An 11,508-nucleotide genomic window follows, 5' to 3' on the forward strand; every position below is an offset into this window, starting at 1 on the left:
AGTTTTGTATTAGTGTTCCTACAAATCAGATATACCGGCCCCCAGACACATTTTTTTCTCTAAATCTTGGCCCCCGAGTTAAAATAATTGCCCAGACCTGCCTAACACGATTAGTAATAAATAATTCCGCTGGTAATCAGTGCTAAAAATAACGTACAACATGTAAAACAGTATCATGCATTTTAATCCATCCATCCTTTTTCTACCGCACCTGTTCAAGAAGTCGCATCAATAGTAAGAAGTATTTTATTTATTATTGGTTAGCTTCAGAATAAAAATGATATAAAAAAAAAAGACTTATTATACTCTAAAAATGTTGGTCTTTCTTAAAAAATGCATGCATTTAGTCATATTCAGTGTTAAAAGATATGATATGGCTCTCATGGTAATACACTTTAAAATATTTGGCTTTCATGGCTCCCTCAGCCAAAAAAAGGTTCCCGACCCCTGTTCCATGCAGTCCCCCTACTGACACGCACACACACTTTCACTAGCCCTGTTGTGCACTTACAGTTTGTCCTTAACTTTTAACAGCCAGGTGGCTACAATGATCAAGAATAAAACATCAAATCCACTTTGGGGGAAAGGCAGTGTCAATAACGCTGTGGATACTTCCTCAATCTTATGCATAAAATGGTAAAAAAAAAAAAAAAGGTAAAACATTGATTGTCCATAGCTTTCTGTGGACTGATATTGAGCTTGCAAATTTAGAAAAGCTGAAAATCACTTAAGAAAGCACACAAAATAGAAATGAGTGACAAAATAGCTAATGGATAAGCTCTGCCACATTGGAAGTGCCGCAATCATATAAAAGGTGGAGGAAACGTTCCTACCCTGAGACAAGGTTTGTATAACAAAGAAAAATATATGCGATTGGTTGTTTGTAAATAAAAAAGTTTGTACAACGAGGGGTTCATAAATCCAGGTTTGTGTACATTGAACTCAGCATGTCAGAGAAGATACATTTGCTACAACATGCATTTGTATTTCATTTCCAGCTGCGTTTCAAATCTCCCACGTTTTGATCTGAGACCTGGTTGCTTTGTTGTCTCGCAGGTACGCTGTGTTGCGTTTCAACCAATACTTCAAGATTAAGCCCACAGTGATGGCCTTACAGATTCCAGAGTGACAGGATGGAAGGACGTCTGGGTTCTTCTACTGAGCCCAGCACATTTTCTGGACCATCAAATGTTCTACATGGCACTTTTCTCTTCAGCAAGCCTTAAACTCTCCTTCATTCCTCCTTGAAGTAGCTCAAATGTGTCTAGCTTGAGAGCTTTCTGAGATGAGTGTGGATGTTTGTGTGCGTGTTAAACTTTAAACGCCGGTTTGTCCTCTTTCCAGGCGACTGAGCCCAGTGCAGAGTCTTGAGTTTGGGAGACATCTCACTGGCTATTTGCTGTCACTTCCTGGTAGTCAAATCCACTGGAGAAGTTCCTCTGATTGGTTTGATGCTAATTGCAACAAACATCAATACAGATTTTCCACTGAAAGGTACTCAGACCAATGCAGTGGAAAAGTGTTGTGTAGCATCTTTAGTGCTGAATGCACTATGATCCAGTGCCTCAGCAGCTATTAAGAAGTAGTGGAAACTGAACGGTTACATTTGTGTGGGATTTCTCAGACTCAAGACGAGAGTCTGTGTGGTGACACTGGTTCAGGTGTCATCCGTTACCTCCTCTCTGGTGCTCTTAGCAGTTTAAGCTGAACTGCTGTTGCTTGTCACTGTCGGGTTTTTCCTTGAATTTTGGGAATATGGAAGAGAAAATAGTTTATTTGCTTATTTATTTCAGGACTAAATGGATTGTTCAACATCTCAGGTTCAGTTTTGGGATGCACTAGGTTTGATTGGACTTATCCGACCCTCACGACCCCTTGCTTCCTTCCACACCTTCTTGACTTTTATGGTCGCTTTGAGCCGCTTTGTTGAACTTTCCATCTAAACTTTCCATGGAAAATCACCACCTCTTTCACTTTGACTTCATACTCAAACCCCAAAATGCTGTCAACCTTTTGACTTGATCACAGACACGTTTGAATAATGACTCCAAGTCAGGTGGATTTTGAATGCAATCAGCAGGAAAAATACAGTATGATTGGGAAAAAACACAAACGTGTCAATTTTGAATCGTGGCTGCTTTTTGTTTTATGTTCGGTTTCCTCATTAATGTGAATTTTTTTTTCTTTTTTTTCCATTCCAAACCTAAGAAAGGGACAGTTACCGGATTTCCAGAAAACTAAACCGTTGAGTACAGGTGAAATATAAAAGATTACAATGTTGTGTAAAAGTCCATTCATGTAAAAATTTGACTTCAAATGTTAAAATGTGCGATAAACTCATTAAATGCAAAGTATGTCAAGCTTTTCACCAGCAGGAACAAGACATTGAAACAACGTTTCAAACAACTCAAAACTTAACATTGGATCAACATGCTTTTTGTCCACGTTTCCAAGTTGGGTTCTGATGGTGAGTTGACTGTTGAATTTTGGTCTTTTGCTCACCAGTATTCAATAACACAAAGACAAAGTTGAAATAACATGCTTTTTGACAATGTTTATTTAATGTCAGGTTGAGACTTTAAATTGAACATTGACATTTGGTTCTTCCCGACCAACAACGTCAATCCAACGTTGGACATCAGCATTGTCTCAATTTACGAATACAACTATTTTGCAGTGTTGTTTCAAAGTCTGTTTTAAAGGACATGTACCGTGTTTTTGGACTATAAGTTGCGTTTTTTTTCATAGTTTGGCCGGGGGTGCGACTTATACTCAGGAGGGACTTATGTGTGAAATTATTAACACATTACCGTAAAATATCAAATAATATTATTTAGCTCATTCACGTAAGAGACTAGACGTATAAGATTTCATGGGATTTATCGATTAGGAGTGGCAGATTGTTTTGTAAACGTATAGCATGTTTTATATATTATAACCCACTCAGTGGCCTAGTGGTTAGAGTGTCCGCCCTGAGATGGGTAGGTCGTGAGTTCAAACCCCGGCCGAGTCATACCAAAGACTATACAAAATTGGGACCCATTACCTCCCTGCTTGGCACTCAGCATCAAGGCTTGGAATTGGGGGTTAAATCACCATAAATGACTGCCAGGCGTGGCACCGCTGCTGCCCACTGCTCCCCTCACCTCCCAGGGGGTGATCAATGCAGAGGACAAATTTCACCACACCAAGTGTGTGTGTGACAATCATTAGTACTTTAACTTTATAGTTATTTGACTGACTCTTACCATAATATGTTAGGTTAACATAGCAGGTACCTTCTCAGTTGGTTATTTATGCCTCATATAACCTACACTTATTCAGCCTGTTGTTCACTATTCTTTATTTAATTTAATTTGCCTTTCAAATGTCTATTCTTGGTGTAGGGTTTTATCAAATAGATTTCCCCCGAAAATGCGACTTATACTCCAGTGCGAGTATATATATATATATATATATATATATATATATACAGTATATATATATATATATATATATATATATATATATATATATACATATAGATTTTTTTTTTTCGTTCTTTATTATGCATTTTCGGCAGGTGTGACTTATACTCCGGAGCGACTTATGTTCTGAAAAATATGGTATGTATAATCAACGCTGTATCAATGTCTTGTGCCTGCTGGGTTAATTTTTTTTTTTTAATCATTTTGATGATCATCGTTTACAGTTTTGACAACCCACAATTTTCAATTTGAGTTTTTTCCAAATTATAAGCCATAATAATTCAAATTAAATCAAACAAAGTCTTGAAATATCTTGAGTTGCATGTTATGAGCTTATGTCATATGCCATTTTGTAAACTTAATTGCTGGTATGAACGAACCATTACTCGATATTCTTTTTTTTTTTTTTGTTTCACCTGTATCTGATTAATTTAATCAATTATTAAATTTTTGTTCACTCTTGTTATTTTGGGTTAAAACTAACCCTAGTGTAGTTTTTATGCGGGTGCAGTTGGTTGGAAGCGTGAAGCAGGGACCAGACATAACGAGAGATCATTCTCAGTACGCTTGCTCTATACTTTTTCTGAACTCCAACCGAGCCCCACAAAATCGATGGCTAATATATTTTTGATCCAGACCAGAAAAGTAGTGTGAATGCACCCGGTAGCACATCTAAAAATAACCATCACACCACAATTACACAATTAATTAATTGACATCTCTGTTCTAATTTTTTTAAAGCAATCTCAAATCCCTCTGCATCAACTCTGTGACCATTTGTCAATCCCGAGAAGTTTTTTTCTGAGTACAGAAAGTAAAACGAACTGAACTATTGGATATGAGAAGACAATACACTCAAACAAGGAGAGGCATCGCACTCTTATTGAGCTTTAACCCTCAGCTCTGAACTTGTAATGGACCGAGTTGAATAATTTACCAGGTGAGCTTCAGTTCCTCACTCCTGTATCACAGGAAATATAAAAGTTATTGACCAAAGGTAACTAGCTACAGGATTTTTTCTTGGTAACCTGCTAAGATTTGCAGACAAATAAAACATATTAAAAGATCATGCTTTTGCACTAAACAATGTTTATCACTGATATAAAGGGGCTTGCAAAAGTATTCACTCATCTTGAACCTGTCCATTTTTTGTCACATTACAACCTATCCATCAATCCATTTTCTACCATTTGTCCCTCTCAGGGTCACAAGGACAAGCATGAATATGTTTTATGTGAAAGACCAACATAAAATAGTATACCATTTGAAAATGAAAGAAAATAATACGGTATGGCTTTTTTTTTTTTTTTTTACAAAGACAATTTTTGCACCTCTAGTGACAGAAATGTTTGGCCATTCTTATTTGCTAAAAAGCTCAAGTCAGATTAGAAGGAGAGCATTCGTGAAAAACAGTTTTCAGATCTTGCCACATATTTTCATTGGGTTTAGGTCTGGACTTTGACTGGGCCATTCTAATACATGAATGTTTTGTTTTAAACCATTCCCTTGTAGACCTCCATTTAGATGAACATCCACCCCAGTCTCAAGTATTCTGCAGACTCCATTCAATCAGTCAAAGTTTATTTATGTAGCCCTTAATCACAAATGCCTCAAAGGGCTGCATAAACCACAACATCCACTGCTCTGATCCCACATCAGGGCAAGAAAAAAACTTAAGCCAATGGGAACAATGAGAAGCCTTGGTAGGGACCGCAGATGTGGGGCTTCCACTGAGGTAGTATCTCTAACTGGAGCCCGACTAGAAAATACTCTTGTAGCTCGCAGGATCTGGGAATCACTAATAAACCGGAGTTCTTAGAAAGCAGATTTCTGGCCGGGACATATGGTACACTACAATCAGATAGGATGGAGCTAGACCGTTAATTATTTTTTACGTAAGTCGTAAAACCATAAAGTCACATCTTAAGTGCACAGGAAGCCAGTACAGGTGAGCCAGTATAGGTATATATGTATGTATATATGTATATAAAGGTATATACAGTATAGGTATATATGTATGTATATATGTATATAAAGGTATATACAGTATAGGTATATATGTATGTATATATGTATATAAAGGTATATACAGTATAGGTATATATGTATTTATATATGTATATAAAGGTATATACAGTATAGGTATATATGTATGTATATATGTATATAAAGGTATATACAGTATAGGTATATATGTATGTATATATGTATATAAAGGTATATACAGTATAGGTATATATGTATATAAAGGTATATACAGTATAGGTATATATGTATGTATATATGTATATAAAGGTATATACAGTATAGGTATATATGTATGTATATATGTATATAAAGGTATGTACAGTGCAGGCGTAATATGATCAAACTTTCTTGTTCTTGTCAAAAGTCTAGCAGCCGCATTTTTTACCAACTGAAATCTTTTAATGTTAGACATGGGGAGACCTGAAAATAATACGTTGCTTACAAAATGTAACAAATACATGAATAATGATCTCAACGTCGTATTGGACAAAATGGGACGGATTTTAGCGATATTACCGAGATGGAAGAAGGCTGTTGTAGTAACAATCTCCAAACAGGTTTTCTTCCAAGATTTCCTTCTATTTAGCTCCATCCATCTTCCCATCATCTATGACCATTTTCCCTGTCTCTGCTAAAAAGAAACATCCCCACAGCATGATGCTGCCACCACCATTATTGACAGTAGGGATGGTGTGTTCAGAGGTATGTGCAGTGTTGGTTTTCTGCCACACATTTTGCTTTTTTTTTTCATTCAGTTCAATTTTGGTCTGGTGTGACCAAAGCAGCTTCTCCCACAGGTTTACCGTGTCCCCAACATGGCTTCTGGCAAACCTCTTGTGGTTTTATTTAAACAATAGCTTTCTTCGTGCCACTCTTACATAAAAAAAACCCACATCTGCACAGTGCATGACTAATAGATGTCCTCTGGACAGATTCCCCTACCTGAGGGGTGGATCACTGCAATTGGTTCAGAGTCACCGTGGGTCACTTGGCTTTATTTCTGATCAGTGCTCTCCTTGTTCGGTCTGTAAGTTTAGGTGGATGGTCTTGTCTTGTAGGAAGTCTACCATGATGGAAAACTTTTTATAGCCTAAGCCTGTTTTAAACTTCTCCACAACTCTATGTCCAACCTGTTCTGTGTGTTCCTTGGACTTCATAATGCTGTATGCGCTCCAAAATTCTCTGAACCAACCTCTGAGGCTGTGACACAGCAGCTGTACTTGAAAAGCGCTATATAAATATATAATTCACTTCACTACTGAGAAGAGATTGCAGACGTGTGGACTGTTTTGATTCATTAGCAACCGTCAGGCAACTTTTGAAGGCAATTAGAGAAACTGGGACTGAGTACTTTTGTCTGAGTACTGATGCACATTCTGTGTTGATCTTTCACATGAAATTCCAATACAATCTGTTTGTGTTTGTAATGTGACAAATCATGGAAAAGTTTTGCAAGCCAATAATTCATAGCAAAGTGGATTAGTTGATTTAGAATATTTTAGAGTAAGTTTGTGTCATCAGTTTAGTTCAGTCCAAATTTAAATGAAATCATATTTAACCTTCTGGTTACATTCAATTTTAATCGTCTTTTTTTGCTAGAACTTCAGTCCAAAACCAAAATATTAAACATGTATGTTTATTTATTTACCCTTTTGAAGGCCTATTGATCGGCCAATGACTTAGGTTTAAAGGGAACATTATCAGCAGACCTATGTAAGCGTCAATATATACCTTGATGGTGCAGAAAAAAGACCATATAATTTTTTAACCGATTTCCGAACTCTAAGTGGGTGAATTAAGGCGAATTAAAAACCTTTCTGTTCATCGCTCTGGAGGGGGTGACGTCAGAATGTGACGTCGCCGAGGTAATACAGCCGCCATTTTCATTTTTAACCCATTGTAAACATTGGGTCTCAGCTCTGTTATTTTCCGTTTTTTCGACTATTTTTTGGGACCTTGGAGACATCATGTCTCTACGGTGTTTTGTTGGAGGGTGTAACAACACTAACAGGGAGGGATTCAAGTTGCACCGAAGATGTGAAAGTGTCTGCTGCCAGACCCCCATTGAATGTACCAAAGTGGCTCCACATTTTACCGGCGATGACAGACATGGCACAGAGATGTATGGATAACCTGCAGATGCATTTGCAACCATTAAGTCAATGAAATCACAAAGATGAGTTTTGTTGTTGACTTGTGTGCTAATCAGACATATTTGGTTGCGGCGTGACTGCCAGCTAATCGATGCTAACATGTTCCGCTAATCGATGCTAACATGCTATTTACCACGATGACGGACATGGCACAGAGATGTATGGATAACCTGCAGATGCATTTGTAACGATAAATTCAACGAAATCACAAAGGTGAGTTTTGTTGATGTTGTTGACTTATGTGCTAATCAGACATATTTGGTCGCGGTGTGACTGCCAGCTAATCGATGCTAACATGCTATGCTAATCGACGCTAACATGCTATTAACCGGCGGTGCTAAAGCAGACATGGCACAGAGATGTATGGATAACCTGCAGATGCATTTGTAACGATAAAGTCACAGAAATCACAAAAGTGAGTTTTGTTGATGTTGACTGCCAGCTAATCGATGCTAACATGCTATTTACCGGCGGTGCTAAAGCAGACATGGCACAGAGATGTATGGATAACCTGCAGATGCATTTGCAACTATATTACGTTTCCTTCCACCCACATTTAATGCGAAACAAACACTTACCAATCAACGGATTTAAGTTGCTCCAGTGTCACAAGATGCGAAAGTCCTGATCGTTTGGTCCGCACATTTTACCGGCGATGCTAACGCAGCTATTCGGCCATGCTATGGCTATGAATAGCGTCAATAGCTATTCGCTCAATAGCTTCAGTTTCTTCTTCAATACTTTCATACTCCAACCATCTGTTTCAATACATGCGTAATCTGTTGAATCGCTTAAGTCGCTGAAATCCGAGTTTGAATCCGAGCTAATGTCGCTATATCTTGCTGTGGTATTCCCATTGTTTGTTTACATTGGCAGCACTGTGTGACGTCACAGGGAAATGGATAGTGGCATCGCAAATAGGGAAAATCAAGCACTTTAAAGCTTTTTTTAGGGATATTCGGAGACCGGTAAAATTTTGAAAAAAACTTCAAAAAATACAACATGCCACTAGGAACTGATTTTTATTGTTTTTAACTCTTTTGAAATTGTGATAATGTTCCCCTTTAAATGAGGGAAACAACTCATGCTAGACCAATGTTTACTCGTGTAACACATTGGAATCAGTTGATTACAGAGCCTTCAAAAAATTACAATAACTTTTGATGTTTGGTATTTTTGTTTAGAACTGAAGTTGACAGACATATGATCAAAAATGTATTGAAAGAAATCTAAAATGTTTTAATGCTTTCTGTAAAATGAAGGACATTCATGTCTGTTTGGTTTTGGAATATTGTGCAATAACTGCCAGTGTATCATTCACCTGTGACAGGATTGGGCATGACCATTTTAACTAACAAGAAAGTAACACTCATGAAAATTCAGGTTTAATGAATTAACAACCAACACTACGATATATTACATGTAATTATTATATCGAAGATTTAACATCGCTTTTATTGAAGACTCTTCGACAAATACTTTGACGAGCAGAGAGGGTGGAGCCAAGCTGACACTTGGTACTTTGCCACGAGTCCTTTTGGTAAATTTTTTTTTTGCAGCATTGCTCAGTTAATAAAAAGCACAGACTAACTCACCAAAGATTGAATTCTGTGTTTAGGGACTCGATTCCTTGGAATGATTGGTGAGAAAATGGACTACTTTATGTGCAATGTTTGGCCGTCCAATAACAGACGGCATATGAAAGCTGCAGCAAAATTGTGCACGGGGAAGAAAGGTACACTGTATATTTTCCTTCTTTTACATCAACTATCATCACGTTTTTGGATGGTTAAAAAAAAAACATTTATAAGTCATTGTCTTTTTGGTACATTTTGAGATTCGTTAAAAACCCAGATTTGGTGAATTTGACAACTTGTTTGTACACTGGCAGAATGTCACTAATGGTTAGCGTGTGTGTTTGCTTTTGATGTGATGACTCTGACTTGATTTTTAAGAATCACTGTACAGACAAAGGATTTTTCCTTAATCTGTTATTTTACTTTTTTGGTAAAATGCTTTGCCTTGACATGTAGATAGTTGTTTACTAGACATGTTGCAGGCTTGTACATGAAAAATGTACCTAATGTCCGTGCTGCTGCGTTAAAAAAATGGAAGTAAAATAGCGTCTAAAAACCGGTGAAAATGTTTCTGTAAATATCCTACAAGTGATCCTTCACACGCCTCTAGGACTTGCAAAATGTATTTAACAATCGATTGCTGTTACTTATTAATATATAGAAATTAAAACACTTTACAAGTGTGTCTGTCATTTTAAGCCTTCCAAACACATCTTTTTTCCTGCATTACTTATAATAAAACATTGCATTTTGAAACGCTGTTGGTTTGAGTGACTCACGTAGTAACAATGCACCTGGCTTCCTGGCACAAGTCGTCACCTAGTTTGGAAAACTCAACTTTTTATACACCTTTCTGAGCTGTCACCTTATCCTGGTAGAGGACTTTGCCCTTATTAACCTTGGAGCTATTTTGTCTTGGGTCTCCCAAGACTAACAGTTCCTAGATGAGGGATCAGACAAAGAGCAACTCAAAGATCTTTATGAAGAAAAAAGAACGAGGACTCAGAGTTCTTTCGCCCAGAAGCGGGTCACCAGGGCCCCCTTCTGATGCCGGGCTCGATGGCGAGGGCTTGGTGGCTTGTCCCCATGGTGCCCGGCCGGTCACAGCCCGAAGAGGCAACCTGGACCCCCCTCAAATGGGTTCACCACTCACAGAGGGGGCCTAGAGGTCGGGTGCAGGCAGGGCACTTGGTGGTCCGATCCTCTGCGGCATAGGCTAGCTCTTGGGACGCGGAATGTCATCTCGTTTGGGGGAAAAGAGCCTGAGCTAGTGCGCGAGGTGGAGAAGTTCCGGCTAGATATAGTCAGACTCCCTTCGACGCAAGACAAGGGCTGTGTAACCAGTTTCTCGAGAGGGCTGGACTCTCACTCTGGCGTTGCATGCAGTGAGAGACAACGGGCTGGGGTAGCAGTTCTTGGTGCCCCCCGGCTCAAAGCCTGCACATTGGAGTTTAAAGAGGAACATTATCATCAGACCTATGTAAGCGTCAATATATACCTTGATGGTGCAGAAAAAAGACCATCTATTTTTTTTAACCGATTTCCGAACTCTAAATGGGTGAATGTTGGGGAATTAAATATTGCTCTGGTGGCAATGACGTCAGAACGTGACGTCACCAAGGTAATACTGCCGCCATTTTCATTTTCTACACATTACACACAGGTCTCAGCTCTGTTATTTTCCGTCCTTTCGACTATTGTTTGGAACCTTGGAGACATCATGCCTGGTGGGTGTGTTGTCGGAGGGTGTAACAACACTAACAGGGAGGGATTCAAGTTGCACCACTGGCAAGAAATCTGCCGCCAGACCCCCATTGAATGTACCAGGGTGTCTCCACATTTGAGCGGCGATGCTAAGACAGACATGGCACAGAGATGTATGGATAACCTGCAGATGCATTTGCAACCATTAAGTCAACCAAATCACAAAGGTGAGTTTTGTTGATGACTTATGTGCTAATCAGACATATTTGGTTGCGGCGTGACTGCCAGCTAATCAATGCTAACATGCTACACTAATGGGTGCTAACATGCTATTTACCGGCGATGACGGACATGGCACAGAGATGTATGGATAACCTGCAGATGCATTTGCAATCATAAAGTCAACAAAATCACAAAGGTGAGTTTTGTTGATGTTGACTTATGTGCTAATCAGACATATTGGGTCGTGGCGTGACTGCCAGCTAATCGATGCTAACATGCTATTTACCGGCGGTGCTAAAGCAGACATGGCACAGAGAGGTATGGATAACCTGCAGATGCATTTGCAACTACATTACG

General features: G+C 38.7%; 1 protein-coding gene across 3 annotated transcripts in view; it reads left to right on the forward strand.

Annotated features, from left to right (window-relative positions):
- LOC133535575 (ethanolamine kinase 1-like) overlaps positions 1-9,981 on the forward strand; it is a 41,938-nt gene extending 31,957 nt beyond the window's left edge. For 2 of the 3 annotated variants that reach the window (XM_061875519.1, XM_061875516.1), the window contains one exon: positions 1,057-9,981. In XM_061875519.1, the coding sequence (XP_061731503.1) occupies positions 1,057-1,129 (73 nt within the window). In that variant the 3' untranslated portion in view covers positions 1,130-9,981. The remainder of the gene's footprint in view (positions 1-1,056) is intronic. The other variant, XR_009802250.1, reaches the window with a different exon arrangement.
- The last annotated feature ends 1,527 nt before the right edge of the window (positions 9,982-11,508 follow it).

Source organism: Nerophis ophidion, linkage group LG16 (assembly GCF_033978795.1).
Source record: "Nerophis ophidion isolate RoL-2023_Sa linkage group LG16, RoL_Noph_v1.0, whole genome shotgun sequence".
NCBI lineage: Eukaryota > Metazoa > Chordata > Actinopteri > Syngnathiformes > Syngnathidae > Nerophis > Nerophis ophidion.